The 25,168-nt window shown below is 45.3% G+C and overlaps 1 protein-coding gene across 3 annotated transcripts in view; it reads right to left on the bottom strand.

Annotated features, from left to right (window-relative positions):
- LOC140536669 (WD repeat-containing protein 70) overlaps nt 1-25,168 on the bottom strand; it is a 61,506-nt gene that overhangs the window by 11,450 nt on the left and 24,888 nt on the right. For all 3 annotated transcript variants that reach the window (XM_072658610.1, XM_072658611.1, XM_072658612.1), the window contains 6 exons: nt 23,874-24,048; nt 9,048-9,147; nt 8,368-8,452; nt 7,247-7,385; nt 844-944; nt 323-402 (listed from right to left, as the gene is read on the bottom strand). In XM_072658610.1, coding sequence (XP_072514711.1) covers nt 323-402; nt 844-944; nt 7,247-7,385; nt 8,368-8,452; nt 9,048-9,147; nt 23,874-24,048 — 680 coding nt within the window. The remainder of the gene's footprint in view (nt 1-322; nt 403-843; nt 945-7,246; nt 7,386-8,367; nt 8,453-9,047; nt 9,148-23,873; nt 24,049-25,168) is intronic.

Below are 25,168 nucleotides of genomic sequence, written 5' to 3'. Positions count from 1 at the left end.
TCAACGGAAGTCAGTGTCATTTTTTTCAAGTCACTTCAAAGCATTTCTTTTAGTCCATGCATCATAAGCTCCGAGTGTCAGATTGAAATTTTGTCAAAAAGTGAATGGAGATGGAGAAGGTTTTTGCATGGACCAATAGAAACGCTCCAAGATGACTCCATTATATAAATGTGTTACTGCATGAGTGTATGTGTGTTTTTTAATGCCACCAATTGCATGTGTGGTTTGTGAGAGATAGCCCAGGCCGTCTGGCTGTCCTCCCCTGGCCATGATCAGTGCGGTAAGCGCGAGGTTTTCTGGCCTGGACTGCTGCAGCACTCACGAGTGATGATGTAGTCTTGCGTCAGCGTCTCGGCCTGCTTCTCCTTTCTCTTGTTCTTCACCACACACAGCTTCGCGCCTCTGAAAAACACAGTCCAAAACAATAAAAATCGGAATGAGCCCATCTCAACCCAGCCAATCTGACTTCAACTGAACGTGCAACAATAGGCATTCCTGCCATAGAGTGGCCCTGACGTCCACGCACTCAATTATCATGGGTAATGGACTCAAACTGGACAGTTTAATGAATAGCTTCATTTGACGGCCTCTGCGCTGGAGCTGCCGGACAGTCAGAGGTTAGTTCATCTCTGCTGCTCCATCTGATGCTTCCTGGTGTAATTACTGAGCTATGAGTCACTGAGTGAGCCTGGACATTTACACACACACACACACACCACTATTCCTCTCTCTCTGCAGTAGGGCAGACTGTGGGTTTGGGAAATGTGTGAACTCTGGAAGAATGAGTGTCTGGCCCGGTGGGTGTAGGGGTGGGAGGTAGGGGGACACTTGAGCTCACTGCACCTTTGACTCTTGACTGGGTCGTAGTAGACCTTTGCCAGGCCGTTCCCCGTCCCGACCATGATCTGGTTCAGCTTCGGATGCCAGAGACAGCGAACCACACTCTGGAGAGGAAGAAAAAGACAGAGCATGAGAAAAACAGGAGGGAGGAAGGGGCAGGGGATATAGGGAGACAAAAAATCATTTGGGACAGCAAAGGGAAACACAGGGAATGCAGAGGAAAACAGTGAGTAGAAAATTAAGATAAGGGAGCTCTTTCTGCAGAGAGCTCGGAAGAGCTGTATCTGCCGGTGAGAGTGGACTCTTCTTCTCACTAGGTTCCAGTTGACTATATTTGGGCGTTGGGTAGAGGCCTGGATCTCACAGTCTCTGTGTGACAGATGGGCTACTGCCAAGGGGCATGTGACCGTGTGTGTGTGTGCGTATATGTGTAAGAGAGAGAGAGAGAGACTTTCAGTGAAAGAGAGAGAAGGAGAGAGAGAGAGAGCAATACGAACACACAGACAGTGTAGTGGGTTGGTCGTCAGGAAAAGCTCTGCTGTGCTATGAGCATGATGGACGGAATAAGGGTTGAAATGGAAAGAGAGTACATGGCTACTTGTCTTTGCACACGTCTTGGAACTTCTGCAAACAGTAAACTGTTCACTTTTTATTACTACAAGACTGTGCCTGCCCGCGGAGGAGGAACCGGTACATATACCTAAAACACCAGGCTAAATTTAGGGCATCCCTCAGAGAGTAAGGCTACATTAAGCTGTATAGGAAATCCAGGATGGAAATCGATCATTTTTATACAGTAAACACAAGAACCGGGGACAGATACGAGTCTGAGCAGTTTCCGGAAAACTGAGAATGCAGATGCTCTTCAAGAGGAGCACAGTAAACAGACAAGAACCGAAATGTGAGCTTCCCTCTACACAGCCTAGCGCTGGTGAAGTCAAGTGTGCAAGGTAGATAGATGCCTGAGGATCAACAGAGACCCTGTAGGGGCTGTAGGGGGTCTGCGGCAGGGTGAAAGCTGCTTAGCGTCCAGCTGTTGAGGTCTTCTCCCAGCCCTGGGACAGTCAACCAGAGAGCCGGCTTCCTCTCCGCCTCCAATCCAGCGGCCCGGCTCCGCTAAGCCCGCCTGACCCAGAATGAGGCTTTAGACCCTTTATCGCAGTGCCCCGCAGACCCTTATTTACTTAACTGGATGTAGTGGGGCTTAATCCGTCCCGCTGTGCATGTGGTGGAGTAATTGATTATTTAGAAAGATCCAGAACAAGGACTGAGACTTTTCTTTTTTCCTTTTTGTAGTAACGCCAGTAATCCCTTTGTAGTACTCACCGAGTCGCGGATCGAGTTCGTGGCACTTGCAATCGGCACATCTGCATGCATGATGAGGGGAAATCATGTGGGAGTAACAGCATGCAGAATGCAAACTGTGCAATAACAGATGTCCTACAAGTTTGCTGCATGTCACACTGCATGAACCGATGCCAATAAAATCACAGGCAAAGTTGGCGCAGACTGGGAGAGATACCACATGCCCAAATGTTCTCCATGCTACGCTATATGATAAAGATTGGCTGACGAAAGGTCCACAACGCATTCAAAGAAGACCAAAAATACATAAATAAAAGAAAGAAAAAGAAAACACGTTCGGCCTGTTTCATCCATCAGTGCTATCCACCACTCCGCCCTTTTTTTTTTTTTTAAAGACATACATGACAGCGGCTGTCTCATTCTGAGACTTGGCCCGAAATTCCTGACACTGTCAGAACACTTCCAGTCCACAGTTGAACACATCTGGCTGAGGATTAGCACAACAATGCTGTTGCCCACCAAATGAGTCGCAAATAAACAACATAAAAAAAAAAAAAAAAAACAACGAAAATGTGCTCCATACACACAGGATGTGATCAACAAATGGGAAGGAAGTCTTCAAGGCTCGGATATCCTTTGCTCCTCACCCAATGGACAATTGGGGACAACAAGAACCCCAGGAAGTTTCGAGTAAAGGTCTATTCACACAAAATATTCCAAGTTCTGAAAACAAACACACATATAAACAATGTCTTTTACACAGAGTCTGAAACTGACCGACTAGGACAGTGTGACGAGCAACACACTGACTACAAAATTGCGGAGGTTCAAGAAAATATATGGTGGAGCAGAGTTGAAAGGCTGGAGAATGGCGGTGAGAACTTTTTAAGTTAGTCTAGAGGCATCATCATCTGTTCATGTCTACAAAGAACCACAAACTATAGCTTCCCTCACTAAAGAGAGCTCGTGTGGAGGAGTGGCTCAGAGTGGCTCAGAGATCTATTGTTCAACCACTATGGCTCGGGGGTCAGCCATGCAGCCCTGGCATCAGCATCCAGAGTCCTAGATGGTGCTCTCTCTCCCTTCATCACTCTTAAGCGATGCTGGCCGGCACAGGTGCCGTTAGCTGGTGTGGCAGAGCTGGGGACCCGGTGCTTTCCTCCGAGCGTGTTGGCTGGCTGGCAATGCTGCATTGGTGGCAGTTCGAGAACAGGCAGTGGTTGGCTTTGCATGTAGTGAAGGAGACGTGCGTTGAGTCCTTACCGCCTAGCTAGTGCTAGGGGGAGCTTGTAATGGGTGGGTTTATTGGCAGTACCAAATTGGGGGGGGGGGGGGGGGGGGGTGCACACCTCAGCTTAGATTAAACACACCTAAACTGGAGCAAACATCACTGCTGAAGATCTAAACTTAAAGAATATAGAAGAAGAGAAGCACTGGCTTCTTCACACACTGCGTCACAATTCCCATATTCAAGTTTCTCAAGTTACAAACCTGCTTGTAGGGGTCTGTTGCAGGGTACACCACCTGCCTCGCAAGTGCAGAAGACGTACCCTCCAATACTTTACCAAAAAAAGACACATACATAGACCCTAAACTGTGAGACGAATATCACACAACAGCCTGGAATAGTGTCTGGAACGATGACGAGAGGAGTCCCCAGCAGGATTGCCTGGACTGTCGTGTGAGAATCAAATCCTTTCCAGACCGCACTGCAGTGCTTGTGGGAAGAACATGGGGTACATTCGGGCATCCCCTTTGATCCCAAAGCTTTCCTAAACAGTGAGAGCACTCTAGCTAGCGGGAGGTTTGTGCCAGGCTAAGGGAACGTCACGGGGGGGTGGGTCCATGAAGATACATTGGGGGGGGTGAAGATGAGTCACCATACTGCGGCTAGGTCTGGTTTAAAGCATAACAACAGTGCGGTGCAGCCAGACTACCCTGGAAAAGAGAGAGAAAGAGCGAGAGAGAGAGAGAGAGAGAAAAAAAAAAAAAAAAATCACCTGTGTCTTGACCCCTGCACCACAGATTAAGGCTTCGTCGTATGTCATACTGCCTGCCTTTAGCAGCGGGGTCAGGAATAGAAGGAGAAGCAGGGTTGCAATGGAAGTTGGTCTGAGCTCTGCATGAGCTGTGTGTGTACTTGCGCTCATGCAAACAAGGCCGCATGTGTGACACATGGTGTGAGAATGGTGAATGTGTGGTCTGGATGCCAGCCCTCTGGAGGCCCCCCAAGAAAAAAAAAAAAAGAAAACCTCAGGAATTCATCTACCCGGCTAACCAACAAAAGGAACCAACCAACGGTCCAGATAAGAGCCTGAGGCTGTCAGCAATGTTTGGACGAAAGTTTCAAAATAATACCGCGATGGCGGATGGTAGGAGCGTATTACTACCTCCCTCCATCCTCCCTCCTGGGCTGTGTCAAGCATGGAAGATATGAAGGAGTCAAACCACGGAAACATCAAAGCAAAACACCTGCATCCTGTCTTAACCGAGCAGGATAAGCCTGCAACGGACAAGCTTTTAGCTCAGCACGACTTTATGCGGTTTGATTACATTGGATTGTATATATTTTTAGCATCTGCTAAAGCCTTTCCATCCTGCTGGAGACCGAGACGACCTCGGCTTTATGCTATAATTCCATCCCTTGCTCGCTGGTGTCCTCGTTTATTACACTTGCATTATGGATGACATATGAAAGGTGCCATAGAACGCAGTCGTTTGATGTAATGGGGTGAAAAACGCCTGCACACCTATTTACAACCCTGTTATTTTAGCCGGGATCCAACACGCTGATTTTCCTTTTATGGGAAAGAAAAAAAAAACTAAACAAAACGCTAAGCTAAACACAGTTTTATTGGCCAGTTGACCGTGCCGGATATGGCTCACAGAACCTACACATTATAGCATAGTATTTAACACTGTAACAAAAACACTGTAATTATTCCTGAGTCTTACTGGATAGTGATGCTGTCCTCTCGTTTTGTCCTCTAGCATGATGTAAGCAAGCTAAATAGCCAGGTTAGCTTTTAGCTTTGCCCTCACTCTCTTCCCTGGGGATTAGCTTTCTTGAGTCTTACCAGTCAACAAAATAAGCCAGTGCTTTCCAGTGATGTGTTGAACTCCAGTTTGGTTCAGGTCAGATAGTCCAGTTGAAGAGGGTAAGAGAAGGTAAAAAGTTAGTGTCGGCTTGCATTAGCTTTTAGCCTAGTGTGGATCCTGTTTGCCACTCTGGCCATGACCATGAGGTCTGGTCCACTTAGCAACCCATATTCCTGCAACCCTTGAGGTGATGAGCTGCTCTCCAGTATCAACATCATCAGTGTTTTACCATTTTGCCAGCTCTGCCTAAATGCAATTTTTTGGTGGGAGGGAGGGTGTAAATAACAAGTAAGCCAATTATCCAGCTCTGCTTTGGTTTTACAGTGTTTGATGTTCAAGAAGTTTCATATACTGAACTCCCATTTTTCAAATGTTCCAAGGAAATACAGTTTTCCATTGTAGGACACCTGTAAGTAAAATAAATAAATAAAATGAGAGGCTCTGGTTCACCAGGCTGGTTGGAAATGCTGGTGTCTCACCTGATCTCCCAACCTTGTGAAAAAGAGGGCTAAGACGGGAGCGACCCACAGAGTATTTACTCGAGCCATCCTGGAAATGTGCCCTCTGCCACCCCCCTCCTTGCCCAGAGCGTGACCCCGATTCCAGGGTTATGTCGAATGTTTACACCCACATGATTGGTGGGCCCTTCTCTTTCACAGGACGGCCTGCCGTACCACTTCATAAAAAGACGGCACTTAAATCCTTCGGCCGCCCTGCCGAGAGCCACGTTGGATAAACACGGTAAATAGCGGGCTTGTCAGGGTCGCTCCGGGGCAAGCCACCTATAAATAACTTGGAGAGGGCCTCCGGGAAGCTCCAGAAGCATTTGCACAACTGTAAACCTGATTCTGTAGATACAGAACATAAAGGGACGGACAAATGAGAGCGCACACTTCAGCGCTGGATCTTCTCTGTTGTGGTTAGGGCTGCCGAGATGGGGAGCAGAGCAGAACAGTAGAACAGAACAGAACAGAGCGGCCGCTTGCCTCCGTCAAGTCACGCCGAGCCAGACGGAGGCAGGAGCTATTAAGGGCCACACTGTTATGACTAGAGATGGAGTGACAGGGACGCTGTAAATCCAAAGACCACTCGCATGACAAGTCTGCTCAAGAGCACATTTCATCACAGAAAGCAAGGGGAGCTTTCGATTGTTGTTCAGAGGAGAGGGTTTCAAGTCTCCTGCCCCAATCATCCACTCACTGAGCCCAACAGTCCTGAGAGAGAGGTTTCGCTCGCTTCAAATCGACCCCCTCAAAGAGAGGGATGTTAAGTGCCATCGGGGATGGCTTTCTCTTTTTTTTTGGGAAAGGAACAGAAAGTTTGGTTCCCTCTGTACAAACTGCAGAAGATCTCACCCCTTGCATTAGCCGTTCAACCATAAGACCATATAACCATTATGGGGTATCTGCAAATAGCTAATTGCTTCAGCAAGTGGTCAGATATCTGCTCAGTACTTGGTGGATTCGCTTCACAAATGAGCCGCATATCAAGGCTGCCAGTTCATCTGCATCACTGGCAGCGAGAGCGCACAGTTCCTGTCCTCCGGTATGGCTAATCTTGTAAACAGCTCTTCTAGAGGCCCCAAGAACAGAACATAGGTGTTTTCATCATAGCGGCTACTCCTAGCATTTCGACAAATACTTTTCCCTCTTTTCTTATTCAAACCCGGAGTCCAGTCACCCAGGTGCATGAAAAACTGCCCACATTTCACATTCCTACACATACTTTTTTTCCCCCTCTATAGGCCTGTGCATAATTACAGCTGGCAGCTGTGAAGGGCAATGGGTAATGGGTACGTCTAATCCTCAGAGCTGAATCAGCTCTAGTTAAACAGACAATTAAGAAATTAGCCTAAACCTTTGTCGAAATCTGTTAGCCATGACCTCCCTTACTAAGCACAACAAGGCAGGCTGCAGCGCTCCGGGCAGAAATATCATCTCAGCCTTTCTCTGTTTATGGAAAAGGATGGTCAGAGCTTTGTGTACATGGCTGGCATACTTACTGCACTGGCCACCTCAATCTCGTACACTTTCTTGAAGGACTCTCTGTCGAAGAAGACCAGTTTGCCATTTCCCTCGTCTCGCTTCACTGAAGTACCTGTCACCAAGAGTTTATCATCAGGACTGAAGCAGCAGTCCGTCCTGTGGGCAGAAACACAACAGAAGGAGAAGTGATAGGAATGCACAATGCACAGAAACGAGCAAGGTAACAACAACAAAAACACTATTTGTGGAATTTAGGTCCTAGAATGTCTAACTCCATTTTCATTGCATAGCTAAATAATGGGAGTTCTATAACCTTAACCTTAACCCTGTTGTTCCAGCAGAACCAAAATAGAGCTGACAAACAGACCAATTCCAAAACTGTTAGGTCTTAACTTTTTATATTTACACCCCTAAGACTGACATGAACCAAGCCCACGAGCCCTAGTCAGAGCTGGCTAAATGCTCAAACACAACAATAACTTTGGATGAATGAACGAATTTGCTGCCGTTGATACTGGATAGCAGCTCACCACATGCACACTCTGCTAACTATGAAAATATGGGTGGCTATGGGAACCAGGCCTCCAGACCGCAGTTTTCCTGAGCTTTTCCACAGAAGAGCAGCTCAAACACAGTACGCAACAAAGCAAAAGTTGGGGGGAGCAATCAAGGATCCACGCTAGGCTAAAAGCTAAAGCTAGACACTGTTAACTTTTATCACCTCTCTCCGTTGTCCGGTCCCTCGTAAGCAAACTGGAGCTAAACACACACCAGAACAGCGGACAGCACTGGCTTATTTTATTTACTGGTAATGACTCAAGAAAGACAAACCCAGGGAAATGAGTGGGCAAGGCTAAAAGCTAACAGTCTACAATCTCTTGTAAGCTTGCTAACAGCACATCTCTCTGAGAGGACAGCAATACTATCTGGCAAGACTCTGGAATACTTGGTTTTGTTACAGTGCAAAATCTATGCTATATAACAGAGTTGTAAACAGCATCTGAGCATTTTTTGCCCCAAACAAAGTCACATAGATATTATTTAAGCATAAATAATAAATAAATAACCAACTTAAAACACTCGAGACATGCATTCGATGGCACCTTTAAAGTCTCAACTGCAAAGAATGTGGCCTTACATTGGGAAGTAGGAGGTCAGTCCTGTGGCGACATTGAGGGGCTTCTTGAAGTGGCGAATATCCCAAGTCTTAAGAGTGTCATCCCCTGCAAACACAGCAGAAAATCCCAAGACTAAGGACGGTGATGCATCCTGAGACACTAATTAAATGACTAATCAGAACATCAGGCTCTTTCCTCCTCTCCCCATGTGATAAAACAAGATATGAAAAACTGAATAAGATCAATTGTATGACAGTGTGAATCAGGCTCGCTGTGCACTACAGCGGCCAGGCCGACTGCTCGGAGGTCAGGCTTCTCTCAGATGTGTCACACTAAAGGCTGAGCAACGCCTGCACTGGGGATCTCCGAACGCTGACTAATGAGTGGACTCCACGCCAACGGTGGACAGCAGGCTGAAAAGAACGTCTGTTATGTAAGCCAAAAAGCGAGGCGCATGCTTTTATGTAAATCAATGGACCCTGCTGGACAGTAGCGCTCAGCTAGCTTCTTCCTCTCATGTCACTTTGGTTTCAGACCAAAAGACAAGATCTTTATTCTTCTGGGACAACACATCTTTTGTGCCCAGTCAGAGGCTGCAACCCCCAGGTTCAGCATGGTCATAGATTAAACAGCAGCAACTGCGCCAGAGTCTGGCACGGCAGGGTTGATGACGAAGAAAGAGGAAGAGAGATTCTCTCACCTCCCCGTGAAGCTAGAGTCGTTCCGTCATAGGAGAAGGTGAGGCAGGAGGTGTCGGTGAAAGGAGTGTGGGCCTGGCGGCAGTGAAACTTGGTGTGAACCTAGACGACAAAACAGGGAAAAATTATTAAAAAAATATAATATAAATCGAAAACACTCAAGCAAGGGTCTCAAGATTACTAGAGAGTAGACACTGAGACTGGTGTTCCAGCAGCTTCCAGTTCACAGCAGGCCTGTGCCTTGGTGGTTTTTGGGTTGTTCCTGACCATCTAGACATATTTCCGCTCAGATGAGGGTGAACGTTTATCTTCTTTTTCCAAATCTGGGTAAAGTGGCTACATCTCCTGAAAACTTGCTCTGTAACTGCACGAACTTGGACTGGTTCCAAGAGAGGTCTGCATTGTGATCGCAACCCCAAGTCCCACTACCATATGGCTCTTGCCAGGTCACTTTTGTTCCATGTGAAGAGTGTGCATTTGCCACTCAAGTCACATAAAGCTCTTTCATGTGTGATCACTTCATAGAGGCCATGAGGTTTCCATTTTCTTTGGAGGGGGGTTGACTTCAACCCTGAAAACCACCAGGGTTTTGGAAATCTCTGGATTGAACCATTGCAATTCCACCACCATTCTAATCAGGTGGAATTGGAAAGGTCTGTCCCTGACCTTGGCCATCAGTCCATCACTTCCCAAACATTATCCTTTATTGCTATTCAAAATAACTTTTTTTTGCCGTTTACTGTATTTTACTGCTCTAATCCTTGTAAGTAATTCCTCCAAACCACACAACCCAATTACTTAAAGTCTGCAAGAATGAAAATGCTCTCCTGACAGAAGCTTCTTAGTCTTCTTGGAGAACCCAAACCCACGCCAGAGCGCTCATCCCTCATATCGAAAGTCTCACAGCTGAGCTCTCTCCACTGTTCGCCTGAAGGGAAAGACCCTTCACCAGTGATCACCTCCTCACCGGACTACATTCACATGATGATCAACCTGCAGCTATGCTTTGTTAACAACAGGTCTGCTTTACTACTAAAGGCACGACCAGCGGTCCTGGTCCTGAGTGGCGTCAGCGCTATTCTGTCAAGTCGAGTTTCAGCAATCACTGTGTGTGGTCGTATTCCGCCAATGCACATGGACAACAGTCAACAGTGGAGCCCCATGGAAGGAGAACATAACTGCACTCAAAACAGCTGGATAAAACCTATGTTTATCCGAGTTGGATCAGTGATTTAAAGCGGTCAGTAAAAGCCTCCATTCAGATCTGTCAATAGCTGTGCTTGGGGAAGGCGCCGCAGCGTTACATGTGACAAAAAGGACACGTGCCTTTTGCCACAGAAGCGGAGTGGCATTTCCCCATGGGAGAAAATCCATAAAACTCACCACACGGCCTGCCGGCTTTATGCCCAAGTGAGGTTTTCGTTCACAGGTTAAAAACAGCCAATAACAATGAATTTCGTTTGTGCAGAATGGCACATTTATAGATCTTAGAGCCAGACAGGAATGGCAATTTTGTCTGTGGGGACTACAGTGGTCCAAAGTGTGTTCTGGCTTAACATCTACACTGTCCTCCAAATGACCGAGGCTCTGACACACAAAGCACAAACCACTTTCACATACTAAAAGCTGAACACACCAGCTTATGAACTAAATCATCTGGCAGTTATTAACTCCTGCTGTTCTCAAAAATAACACAGTTCAAAAATATATATATATATGTATTTTTCAGTGCTGTGTGCCCTTTTCAACACTCACTGGAACATTATCTGAGGAGCAAATCTGACCAGGTGTTCTCAAGACGGGCAGAAAAATCCTCTCAGTGCCTTCTCAGCACCTAACGGGTCTGTTTAACATTTGGCTCTTCAGCTCTGGAGTGGAAAAATGTGCCAAGGTCCGCAGATTGAGAGGCTCAAGGGCCCCTTAGGCCTAACCTGATCTAAAGCCACACAATGAACATAACTCTCCTTCATGACCCAACATGATGGATGTTTTGTATTAGGGGTGGAACAATACGCTTAGTCTGAGTCGATTCGAGATTTAAGATATTTAAATAAAAAGTATATATATATCTAAAGGTCTATCCATGCTATTGCATAATGCACTAAGGAGACTAGAGCGAGGAGGCAGGAGAAATGTACTGGGGGGCTGCAGATTGGTGTTAACTCCAGCAATGCTACTTTATTAGAAATCATAACAGTATCCTGGTTTTCCTATGAATTGTTAAACCCCTATATTCCATACATTCATCATAACTGTCTTTCCATCTCTGCATGGAGGCATACAAGTGGTGCAAAGACCATCCATCCGGCCACCCATGCATCCAGCCGCCTATGCAACCGGCCATCTATCCAACCATTCATCCAACCAGGCATCCATCCATCCAATTATGCATCCATACAACCATGCATACAGACATCCAGGCATCCAACAATACATTCAACCATCCATCCATTCAACCATCCAACCATCCATATACATGAATGCAACAAACCATGCATCCATCCAGCCATGTATCCATCCAGCCATGCATCCATCCAGCCATGCATCCATCCAGCCATGCATCCATCCAGCCATGCATCCATCCAGCCATGCATCCATCCAGCCATGCATCCATCCAGCCATGCATCCAACCGTTCGGAATCACTGGGCACAAGGCAGGAATTCTGCCTGAACAAGGCACCAGTCCATCTCAGGGTACCACACACATCCATTCACTCACACATTCACACCTATTGGGATCTTTTAGCATAGTCAATTCACCTACCATGTGTGTTTCTGAAATGCGAGAGCCACGCTTTACTTGTAGCTTTCATCCTTTTCAGAAGACTTGCTTTTAGTTCTTCTACAGAAATCAAATCTGCAAAGAGATTCTTCCACACCTCCAAACTTCAGGCTTAGAAGTAAAAGCATTTTCTGCTTCTCACCATCCCAGTCCTCCCAAACACATCACAACTCTGAACTCACTCCAGCAGCTTCTTTTGTTTGATGTGATCAAGTGTTCTTCTTTCATGTCTGTTTCCTTTTCTCAGGCAGAGCTTCTTGATCAGCTCCACATCCTTTCAAGACCCACAGCGTTAAGAGAGTGGTCTTCTCACAATTGAGGGATGTACAGAAACACCTGTGGACCTTCTCAGATCTGCAGCGAGAGCGGAGCTTGATTTTCTGCTCTCATTCAAAGCCGAAAGCTGTTTATCGGATGGGGACTATTTTAGTTGTTATTTTCTTTTTTTTTTTTGATCTCCAGCTTTGGCAACTTCTCAGATACATCTCCCAAACATGAATAGATTTAATATACAAAGAATGAAGGTCTCTGACCTATGCACAGCACTGTACCCAGCCAAGATAGGAACGACATACTCTACTTGTGCAAAGTCTCCATAAAATGATGCATATTTTGAGTGATGCAGAGATATTTCATCCCAGTTTGTCTCTCCCTGGTGCCTCTATATGGCAGGATACTCTGCATAGCATACCTGCGCTAACTGCAACCAGACTGCATGCATAACACGAGACAGACAAGAAATATCAGAGAGGAAAATGACTTGGCATCGGGTCTTCGCAAATGAATAGACACGTTATGAGACACTGCATATGAAAATCATCAGACCATTTTGCCAGGCCAGAACTAAATTAAGAGTGATAGAAAATAAAGACGGCTTACAGTCAAAGGCACAAGGAGCATGAACACCCGCTGGGGCAGGGAGAGGGCGGACACAGTCGGAAAGAGGGGATGAATCCGTGGTCCACAGAACATTTCTACAATGAGCATGATCTCTATTTTGACCTCATCTAGTCTTTATGAATATGATTTTATGACAAAGATGGTTAAATGCTTGGAGCAGACATAGAGGCAGGCAAGACAAGGCAGTTTGTGTAACACCTTTCATACAGCGGCCCATTCAAAATGCTTGATATAATCAGAATAAACACAGAAAAACAAAGAAAATTTGAGAATAGAAAGACTAAAATAAAATGAAATAAAAATAATACTAATTTAATAAAATAATAATAAAAATAGTCAAAAAAAGTTTTTCACTGGATAGCTGCCGTAACTAAGACCAGCATTTAAGCTGTTAATCAATTCATGGGTTATCTGTGCTAGTATAATATAAAAACTTCTAAGCTAATCATAACCATAATTTTCATCATTTTAAAACCTTCAGGGGTTGATAAAGGTTAGAAGAACTTGAAGTCCTTAAGTCATTTCCTGCACCCTAAGTAAGGAGGAGTAACCATCCTCTAAGCTATGGGGCTATCTATGCTAGCAACATTTTAAGGTATTGATAAAGCTTAGTTAATAATATTTAGATGGCTGGAAAGCAGCCATAACGGACTACAAGTTACAACATCATTCACAGCACCCAAAGTGTGAGGTAATCAAGGTTTCCAGTGTTAAATACAGACATTTCCAGCACCCAAAGTGTGGGAGATATTGAAAACGTATGCTGAACGCTACCAAGCTGGGAGGGTGGAGGTTAGCGTGCGTTTCCGCCACCGCATCTTTTCGAACTGGCGCTAATGTAACATCACTGGACAGTTGAAGATAAGTTGAGACCTACACAGGCTAGCATCAAGCTGAATGACAGGAGAGAGAAAGAGGAAGGACCATCCTACCCACCCAGAGAGAGTGAGGCCAATTATATTCTCTGGGACCCCCAGCCATCCATGGCAGTGGCATCACCTGGGATTGAACTAGCAATGTCCTGATGATAAGGCCAACTTCTGCACCTTGTCCTTAGAGCAAATGGCACAGGCCAGTGTCAAAGACAAAAGCAAAACAGCAGCCTTTCATTAATATATGATGGTTTGCATGAGTCCTGGTGCCCTGGCTCACTCCTGCACAATACAGACAAGTCACTGCATCCCAAACCACACACTCCTATGCTTAACATATCATACTAATGAATGCACCTCCACTGGTGGGCATACTGACGGAGGAAGATGAGGAGAAGGGGGCTTTCGTTCCAGGAGTTGGGTTGTATTTATCTGAGCCTGTGTGAGCAGCTGCAACCGGTGCCTTCGCTCGATGATAGGTGGGAGTGGGGGGAGGGAAACATGCTGTGATATCACTGGTTTAAATTACTGGTCAACGTAGCTGCGCTCGGTTGTGACCGTCCACATCAACCAAACGTCGGAAGTCATTCAGAGACAGGAAAAAAAAAAGGGCACTGCACTTCGAACAGGCAAGAATGTTGCATTTTGAAAGCCCCACAGATTCCAGATACTGCCTGCAAGACAAGCACGTGTCATGGGCACCTAAAGGCCTTGGCATGGACTCGTGAGACAACGCTCAAATGGACAAATAGAACCAGTGTTCTGAGCAGAACAGTCCCTGTCAGGGTGATGGGCAAGGGGAACACAGTGAGCCGGGCAGGGTCGTCAGCACTTTCACAGGAGCTAGGAGGGAAGTCATTAACGTGGAGCACGGAGATAACACTGCGTCACACACCTTAAGCACCAGATTACACTTGCCAGCGCTGTACCCGCGCCCTCTGAGGCCAGACCTTTCTTTGCCAGACCAATTTTCTCCCGCATAATTGGCCCCTGTTTCTCTCTCTCCCTCTGTCGGCGGTCTTTATCTGACTGTCTCCACCTGCTCACAGCATTAATGGAGCGCAGCCGTACTGATTGCTAAAAGCTCACAAGGCCCACTCCAGTTTAATTCATTCGTGACCGTGCCGCGAGAACCGGGCGGTGTGAAATTAAGAAAGTGCAGGTACGTCTGCTTCTTATCTTGACCAAGTCTGGCCAGTCTGGCAGGTTGCCAGTCTGCATCGGAGTGACTCAAACCCGTGGCTCCGCCATCCCACTTAAGGTCTCGCCGCAAGGCGGGCGTTAAAACAACAAGCCGCGTCATATATTACAGAAGACTGACAGGATCTCCAAAAGGCCTTTAATAAATTCTAGCAAAATGAATTCAACAGGCTGAAGACGTGCGGCTTAATGGGCAGGACATCCGGCCTAGCACCTTCTCCGGTTTCAGTTCTTAGCAGAGCAGCACGCAGTACCCCTGCTGCTGCAGCTCTTCTGGGACTGTCGAGCAAGGGGTACATTTTATCAAGCCGAGACATAAGGATTGGTTTGTTGAAGGGGCACTGAGCGAAGCAGGTGGAGATTTGATTAGTGTTGACATGACATATCTAGCCCCCTTCCCTTGGCCCTCTCTTCGGAGTGGAGGGGCAGCCGCCACTGTCCCACTGCTGAGGGAGCAGGTCGGGTTTCGGCTGACCGAGGGCCCCGATTACTGGGTGAGCCGAGGGCGAAACTCCCGCCTCGCTCGGCCTGTCATCGCTGACACCAGGATAGGGATCAGCCACTGGAGATTTTACGCTCCGGCTCTTCTCTTGAAGAAACACGGGGAGACAGCTTTTATCTGACTTTGTAGAACCTTGGTGGAAGGGGAGTTTTACTTAAACCAGTGAAGGCCCAGGTTTGGCCTTTAACTCTGATGCAGACAATACTGCTTCAGTACTGCATTGAAAGATCACGATATAGCAACGTTAAAATATCCTAATGTGCACAGCGGAGATTATTAGCAGGTTATGCCACTGCATTGATAATTAATATTTTCATTTTTGCAAACTTAATTCAAGATATTGTAGGAAATAGCCAATCGTGAACCCAGAATCGTGGGCTGAGAGTATCGTCACACCTGTGGTCCAAATGCTTTATGAAAACTAGCATTGAAATAATAATAATAAAAAAAAAGTTAAAAAATAAAATAAAATAATAATAATAAAAATAATAAAAAGCCAAAACTAACTAATATTCCAGACAGATCCATCCATAAAACAAACCCAGATACCAAAGTGCAGTCTTTGTTTTGTCCTTGTTCTGATTTATGTATGTTTTGGAATAAATGTTCTAAACATAACTCACTGAGAATTTAGGTTACAATCAAGGTAAAAAAAGGAATTATACATAGACTTTTAAATCAATCTTTTACCTTTAATTTACCTGAAATATTTATACAAATATTTATTTTATAAAAAAAAAAACATTTTGCAGACCTGGAAAAACATTACTATTTTGACAGTGAAATAACCGGTCAACTACTGAAATGAATCTTGGTTGTTTTATGCATTTGAAAAACGCCTTATTCAGAAATTCCCTGCTTTAATTAACTTTTCTGCTAATATAAATTATTAATAAATCTTTTTTCCTGTCAGAGTAAAAAATGTAAAAAAAAAAGTAGTAAAAAAAAAAGTATTTTGTGTTACTGCTTCGTTTGTCTAGATCATCGACCAGCCGCTGCTGATTGGATTTTTTTTGTTGAAGGCCAGGACTTTATTTGTAACCACCAAGATGACTGGCTCTGTTTGTCTCTGGGTTGACTGACTTCAAGAAGTCTCCTTTTACACTCAGCCCATGTTCATATGAGACTCCTGCGCCTCGCAGTTATTACTCCACCCTTCATTCACCCACCACAGTGATGTCACTGCAGACGTGTGGCCGGGTTGCTTTATGGCTCCGTAACGGTTCAGTCTGTATGTTTTCACAGCAGCTCTGAGTCCAGATTGAGGGGATTCTCACTATCAGTAGTAACAGCAGCTATACACTGTTATGGTTAAGCTTTGGCTTTTAATCTGAGGTCTGCGTACGTCCAGAACTGTTCTTAGTTAGCACAAGAAACAACGTATGTGAAGACATCACCAACTAACCGATTATTAAATTAGTTGCCAACCAACCTGGCTGTCGATTTTATCCAACTCCGTCGATTAGTCGTAGCCCCCTATTTTCGAGTATCGAGAGGTATGTCAAAATGAATTACAGCCCCATTTTAAATGATCAAGAAGTTCCCTTCACATGTTTTTATTGTAAGTGACAAATAGGCAGGATTGCCCCTGTAATCCTCAGTAGTGAGGGCAGAGGTTTCCTCGGTTCGTATCTCTATGTTAGGAACGCTGAGACATTAAAAGACTGAGCATGACAGTAATTGGAAAGTCAAAAACCAGAGTAAACGCAGGTCGGCCAATTTCAGGCACTGACGCCGAGCTGGAACAGCTCCACCGTTTGTTTTACGATTGTGCCTTGAAGAATCCTTAAGTGTGTGCAAACTTGCCCAGATGTGCCGTTGAATATGAAGCCTGCCTACAGCTAACCCAATAGCCTCGGTCACAGCTGGAAGAAAAAAGGGGGAAAAAAAAGACACATATCATGAAACACAAGATATTTACCACTTGTCGAGGAGCTGTACGTCATTCTATCACGCCCGTCTGGAACAGACTTGCCTGCGATTTATCCCTCCGATTAAAAGAACGGGATCAGCTACTGGTTTGGGAGCTGTCAAGCCGAATGGAGTGCTAAGAACTAGAGGAATGTGTGAAATACGGTGCGAAAGGGACGGACAGCGAAACGTCTGGGTGCCCGATACACACGCACACAGGCAGACGTTCCAGAAACCTCTTAAACGCTTGTGTGTACATAAGCAGTGGCCTGGATCCTTGCGTTCTGATTTGAGTGAAGGCTAACAGCAACTGCTCAGGGCCGCACAATCAGACAACTCGATCCTCCGCAATGCACAGCTTCAGAAGCGTGTGTCGATTTTACAAGGATGTCTGGGTATAATGGACTCTCACTATGTGATGGTAGAGTGGAATCTGTATGGAAAACTCTTACAACAGCAAAACATTGGAGAGAGCAGAACCTCAGGTGGAATTTTAGACGATCAGACGATTCAGACGATTCTATCCACTAGGCATGTGCCCACATTTATAGAAAAAAATGGTTTACAGACAGCATAAAGAAAAAAAAACAATAAAATTAATACGCTTTTAAAAAGTAAACAAACTACGCTCTGAACAGGGTTGCCCAGGAATCCCACCCAGCGCCCGCATTTTGACAGAAATAGACCGAATTCATAGGTCTATAAACAAAGAGCTTTAGGACACTTCCAGCTGGACAACGGTGAGCACCCGTGAGTGGCCCAGAGCACTCAACACTGGGAAATATTAATGACTTGTGTTACAAAATATCTCTCTTCCACTGATGCGCTTGCGTGTACCTTTAAGCATTCATAAAATAAATGAGCAGGTGTCCCAATACTTTTGTCCATATAGTATTTTTTATCTTGTTTGTTTATCTGCTTTTGTTAGAGTAACTGTCTCTACTGTCCAGACAATGCATCATCCCTAGCTCCTCGATTCATCCCAAAGCTATTGGATGGAGAACCACCATCATTCCGGAGAACACGGTTCTTCCACTGCTCCACAGCTCAATGCTGGGGGGCTTTATACCCCTCTAGATGTCAATAGGATCATGTTTATCTGCTCCAGAGAGTCCTATTCTACTGGCAGAGCTTGTCTAGTACAGGGACCGGACAAGCTCTGTGTGTCTGAATTTGCACATCTGTGTCAGCAATGGGTTAAACTTAAAATAGAGTGTGTGTGGGGGGGTCCACAAACATTTGGACATGGTGTATGTCTATTCAAAACACTATTAATACTGTTAATACTCTGCAACACGTCATCTTTATCTAGGTTTAGTGTCTACACACGCTTCCCTACGAACGTGTCGTCTGGCCGGCAATGCCGCATCAGTGGCAGGTCGGAAACAGGCAGCGACTGATACGTGTTACGTCCATCTTACTAGTCTTAGGAGTATTACTAGTGTTGGGGGAGCTATGATTGGGTGGGTTAACTGGCAGCAGCGAACTGGCCAGTGTACCTTGCTGAGAACAGGTCAGCTCTGGAGACCTTGAAATCAGCAGAAGGCCCAGTGGCACATCAGGAGAAGTGTGAAGGATGATGGGCAGTTTCCTCTGAAAGGTAGAGTTTCATCACATGGCACTGAGAAGGAAGCCAAGATTAACAGAGGAAGTGAATCAAAACACTAAGAGTTAGCAACAGGAACCGAATAGCATCATCCCTGTTAGCACGAGATTTAGCATGGACACAAACCTCCCACTCCTTGGTGGAGAGCAAGTCACACGTCTCAAATAGGGCTGCTCACATAAACAACATAGCCTCATATTACACAGTGCAGCATGCCAACTTAGATTAGGAAAACCTGATATGACACAAATAGGAGCGAACTGCTGAGAATATCATGAGGTAGGCCGAGCGGTTTGTACTTTGATGTGCCGAGAAAAATGAGTAATTACACAAATAATGACGTAGAGCTTTTAGGTAATGAAGGGCAAGCAGAGTAAGAGGAGAAACACGTCACCCTCAGGTCGTTGGGGAGTGCAAGCCATTACAGATTGAGAAAGCATTACCTAGCAACCATCAAACCCCCCAAAAAAAAAGCTTGGAAAAAGGAAGCTTGCAGCAGAGGAATGCAGGTCGAGGTGAAAAGTTGTTCCAGGAACAAGCATGCAATCAGCGTTCACGCTGCGCAACACCAAAGGAATCATCTCGATTTCCATCAGAGGATCAATCAGGCTCATCACTCACATTCAGGTAGGACGCCCGTCCTTCCCAACAACTCCACTTTAGCCAACTGCCGAGATCAAGGTCATCCAGTAAATTGATACTGTCTGTCTGCATGTTCGGCTCATGAGTAATGGCTGGAGAAGCAAGCCACTGACTTAAGCAATATGTCCAGTTTGGAGAAGAACATCATCATTCCGATGGGCTTTCGACAGCAAAGGAAGAGGCATCAGATCCGGAAGCTTGATGCCTCTGAAAGACGTCATGAGAACATGCCCATTATGCAGAAAGGGCTGGAATGTGGACTGCACTGTCCAAAGTCCAGTAAATTGCATCATTCTGGATCATGCACAGCTTCCCTACATGAATGAAACTCTTGCGCCTTGATGGTCTTCCAAAAGGCCAGAGAGTGGGCAGAGCTGCTGGACCCAGAAGTGGTCCCAAAAGTGAGGGCACACGGGCTGAAGCCAGGACCTTCAAGAAGCAAGCTGTTATTGTAAGCTCCCGCTGAATGGTGGGTAAATATTTAGTCTGCAAGAACAACCTGTAATAAATTATAGTTTTTTCCCCCTCAATCTCTATGGGTCAGCTGCTACAGACGGAGGAGGCAGCTTGGGGGGGGGGGTGGGGGTTTGGGGTTGTGAGGGGTGGTCCGACTTTGGAGCCTGGCAGCCATGACCGATGCATTTGCTCAATGAATAATGTATTTGCGTTCACACTGGCTTATCTGTTTACACTTTCTTACAGTGTATCATGTGGCCCATTATGTCTCAATCCCAGATGGTGACACATTTGTTCACGCGCTCGGACCTTCGTTCACGTCACGTCAACTCCACACGGTGCCTCGGTACTGTACTTTTTTTTTTTTTTTTTTTTTTTTTTTTTTTAAAGCTTCTACATGTAAGAGGTAAGAGGTAAAAGGTTCTCAGGCTGAAAACAATGAGTCAGTTTTGACAGTCCCTGGCAGCTCCAGACGAGCGGCTACATATACAACTAACACATCGTGTTGCTGAGTTTCCTTGGCCATAAAATGCTGGACTTTGGCCAGGCAGCCAGGAATGCAAGACACCTGGGGACATCGTCTGCTATCTAAATAGAAATAACTTACAGCCATTGACATGGGGATCTGCGGAGTGTTAAAGCTCAGCCCTTAAGTCCTTCTTAAATAAATACACCGCAGGGTGAGACTTTGGCCAAAGGTGATGGAAAGAAGAATTTCTCAGGTGCAACAGAAAACCCTGGGCAGGCTGGTGAAAATCAGACTGAACAAGCTTGTTCCTGGTTGGAGAAGTCAGCACGAAGAATCTACATAACAGCAGGGAGGCACCTTTTATAGTGGCATGTGTGGCAAGTGTGGGAACTCCTGGTCATGAATATGTTACTGTAAATGGTAGAGTAAAAGATGACCTGATCCAAAAAATATTAAGTAAAAAAAAAAAACAACAATAATACAATAAATAAATAAATAAACATATAAGATCAGATTATGATACTCTGATTGGATCGGGGGGCAAAATAATTGATCAGGACATCCCTACTTAATATTATATATTATATATATATTTTTTTTTTTAATATTAAGTAGGGATGTCCTGATCAATTATTTTGCCCCCTGATCCAATCAGAGTACCATAATCTGATCTTTGTGTTCCTATAAGTAATACAGCCCCACAACTAATAAACATTAGTAAACACCAGTAAAAATCACACAGTGTTTTTCTATAAATACAGTGTATTTTTGTGTTTCTATAATCAGACTAATCTAATCTCATTTATTTTGTTTGGTAGCAACTTATATATATATATATATATATATATATATGAATAAATAAACACAATATATAATAAACTAATCAAAGCTATGGTCAATATAACACTGATGTTTTGTGGTGAGGACACAGGGAGTTTTCTTGATCGTCCAGACATTAACCTGACCTCTACTGTTCCTGTCCAAATGTAAACAGGCAATTGTCTTAGGGTCTGAGACCATGGTAAAAATTATCTTTGGAGCTTGGCTCTCAAACTACTGGTGACCCTTTTTTTTTGCACTGCTGAAATGTAAAAAACAAAAAAAACTACACTAATCTTGCATAAAATGTTGAAAAGAGGATCAGTTCATCCTCTACTCACTTAACTATTCACGGTAATAGAAAACAAAACAGCCAAAAACAGGACAAATCGGATTTTCCCCTCTTCCCCCAAACCAGACTATTACTTCTATAGCTGCGGCACCTCCCGCACCTTCACAAAGGTCCTTCGGTTTCGTCTCCCCGAAAGCATATTAGGTTAACGAGGATGAGAAGGTAATGTGATAAAGTCATTTGGTAAGCTGTCTGAGTCCTTTACCTGCCTTGTTCTGCTTGGATGCAAACAAAGAGCCTTGGCTTGTCACTCACTGCCTTTACATTAACCATGCTGGTTACATGCAGGCCCTGATCACACATTCACACTCACTCAACCTTGTACACAGAGAGAGAAAGAGAGAGAGAAAGAGAGAGAGAGAGAGAGAGAGAAAGAGAGAGAGAGAGAGAATTGAGAGGGCTTTAATGGGGATACACAGCAAGGTCCATATGCTCTGCATTAACTCCCAACATTCCTGCTACCAATTAAGCCCACATCCAGACCAACTTTGTCTCTTAATGACAATAATCACTTTTGACATTTCGGCTGAACATCAGCCTGATTTTGTTTTTCGGCAAGTTTGTTTAGATGGGGAAAAACCTTTGGAGAAACTAGAAGGGGTTTAATATGAACGTAAATATTTTTGCCCCACTATGCCTTCACAACTACAGTAGTGAGAAAGTGTAAACCAACCACAGTTGGTGGGAGAAAAAAAAGGAACCGCGGCAAGAACGCCAATGGAAATGGTCATAACAACGTGGGAAGAGATTAACAGTGATCGCTTGGACTGAAAACCACCTACTCAATCTTTCAAAATTGCTTTATGAACAGTTTCCCAGGTCTCCACTCCACCACTCTCATAAACTGAAGACCAAAAAAAAAAGGAAGGAACCCAACATTGGTCAGGTTGCAGCATGACAGCTGTGAATGAGTATATGACGGATTGAGTGCCAAACCCTCCCCTCCTTCCTAACTGATCCCTCTAGAGGATGCATCACCTGGTAATTTCCTCCAGGCTTTGGACGCTAAGCAGAACTCCACAGCTATGAAAGCCTCCGAGGCTGTGGGTTCTCAAAGCCGGGAGGACTGCGGAGCGGCCTAGTCTGCACTGAGGACACTTGCACTTGCATGCAGTCAGATGGAAGACGCGACCCAGTCTGACTCGGTGTCTGGTTCCACTCAGGTCACAGTGGTAACTCATTGCCATGGCTTACAAATGCCACAGTGCAGTGTGGAGAACACATCGTTCTTCACTCGCTGAATCCATGGACACAGACGAGCAAACCCTGTACACACACAGTTAATTATCTGAATCAGACAGAATGTTAATCAGGAGCCAAAGTATACAAACACTTCGATGTCTTACTCAAAGAACTGGAATGCATGGGCTGATTGTGTCTAATTAGCTAAAAGAACAAAGGGGGTTATAATTAGGTCTCCCAGTGACCGCAATATACACCCCGCCTCAATCACGACACTGGCCTGTTACATCAGATGCTATTTTTTTCCACTAGACGGATTCTTTCCATACCTTTCAAATGGACACACGCGCCTGAAAATACAAGAAAGAGTGTACGCTGATCTCCAGCAGCATGAACTGACAGAGGAAATACACCCTTCCCACTCCCCAGCCTCCATCATCTACATCTCCTTAGGAACGGTGGAGTTCACAGAGTGGGACCCTATAACGGCATACCTTCCCTTGCCCTCTGGGACACGCTCTGAACTCTGAACACACACCACGAGTCTGCCCCGAGGCCTGAACAAAAGGCAGGGATTCTCAAACGGCCCCAACATCTGCTCCGAGACCAGCGCACAGCACGCGTCAACTCTGACCGCAGCCTCTATCCATCCATGTCAGGCCTGAGACTAGGCAGGAGGACACCCAGGCAGCTTATTTACAGAGTAGGGCTGCCGTAAACACCATTTTCTCCCACCTTCTCGCTTCGTGAACACTGCAGAGACCTGGTCAGTATCACTGCCCCCCACATTGAACTTTAAGCGTCTTCAGTCTGAGATGGTCAAGCCCTTGCTGACCTCCTGTTTCTTTAATGCCAAGGTTGACCTGACAGTGGCCAGCACCATTCAACTGCTCTTCTCAAAGCCAGACGCTTCCCCGTGGATGGAGAGGGGAAGCCCACCTACGGTAAATACCCAAACCACTTAAACATCCTGCTATAAAGAAGGGCTTCTTGACATCAGCTATGCTTGCTCAGTTTCTGCTGGACGGCGGCAGATACTGAATCGATAAAGCAGAGATGCTCAGCTCTCTGACTGGAGATCTGTTGTCCCAACCTGCAAAGTGCTGAAAGATGTTGGAGATAGTGGAGGACTTACACTCAAGTTTCTGTCCCAGATCTGGATGGTGCCGTCCTGGCAGCCCGCAGCAATGAGCTTGCCATCCCGACTGTAGGTGCAGCAAGTGGGAGTAACTCGCTTGCCCTGCAGGGAGCGAGGTTTGAACACCGACTTGTGCTTCTTCTCACTGTTCAGGTCCCATGTCCGCACGGTTCTGATGGAAACAGAGACAAAAAGGCAATCATGAAATGTGCAAATAACTGCATACACAGTCATATCAGAATATTATGACCACCCCTGGTTTGGAATGAATTCTGCCCATTATACCAGCTCTACATGCCATATAGGAGCACTGTGTAGTTCTTTGCTAGCCTCCTGTCGCCATGTTTATCAATGGTCAGGACCCCACCGCAACGCCACAGAGCAGCTATTATTATTTGGGTGGTGGGTCATGTTTAGCACTGCAGGAGTTAGTGTGCCTAATTCTAAATCTACAGAATTACCAACTAGGTCTGCTTCTAATGTTACTGAACACTTTCTGTAGTCTGCCCTAGTAACAGAAACACTTAAAGCAGCATTATGTGAAAACTGCTCCCCCTACAGTTGCAGAGTGTAATTCACTGTTACACCACTGCTGTAAATACAATCTCTTACTTTTGGTTGTCCCTCATGGACAGCTGTACAAGTGCACTGCTGAAGCTGAGAGATACATAACCCACTGGCTTCGTGCATCACACAAGAATAGCATATCCTGCGATCCACATCAAGCACCAGATTTGGTTTATGGAGAGCCTGGCCGCTTCCCATTTCCCCTGTTAATCAAAAAATGACTGCAAAATGCCTGAGGGAGCCAGTGAGTCCTCAATGGATGGGGGTGGATAGAGATAAACAGCTAAAAACTCCTAGGTAAAAAAAGTATCTACCCACTGGTGCAGGAGCTTCCTTTAATTTTGGAAAGTAGAATAATATATTTCACTAAAAAAAGCAAAGAAAATATACCTGCATGTTTCCATTTTTCTACAGCAAACAGGTTTTGGGCAATAAAGATGTCGGCATTACTGCCATGAGGGTTGACTGGTTGGTCAGCTGACACTAAGGGCGCCAGCCAGTTACGGCATAACTGCTTAGTTTGGTGGTAACTATGGCCAACAGTTAAGTTCCTGCCCAGCTAACGCTACGTGTACATTGTTACAATACAGAGGATACTGTGAAGCAATTCGCACTTACTGACGTCATCTTTACAAATTAGGCCCTTCTACAAAGTCTCAGAAATGGTCTGAACCATTTGACAAGTTTCTGTGTTGAGGACTTTAAACGTATAAACTATGCTATAA

This window comes from Salminus brasiliensis, chromosome 16 (assembly GCF_030463535.1).
Source record: "Salminus brasiliensis chromosome 16, fSalBra1.hap2, whole genome shotgun sequence".
In the NCBI taxonomy this organism is placed as follows: domain Eukaryota; kingdom Metazoa; phylum Chordata; class Actinopteri; order Characiformes; family Bryconidae; genus Salminus; species Salminus brasiliensis.
Note: the sequence above shows the minus strand (reverse complement) of the source record. Positions and strands in the feature narration are given on the sequence as shown.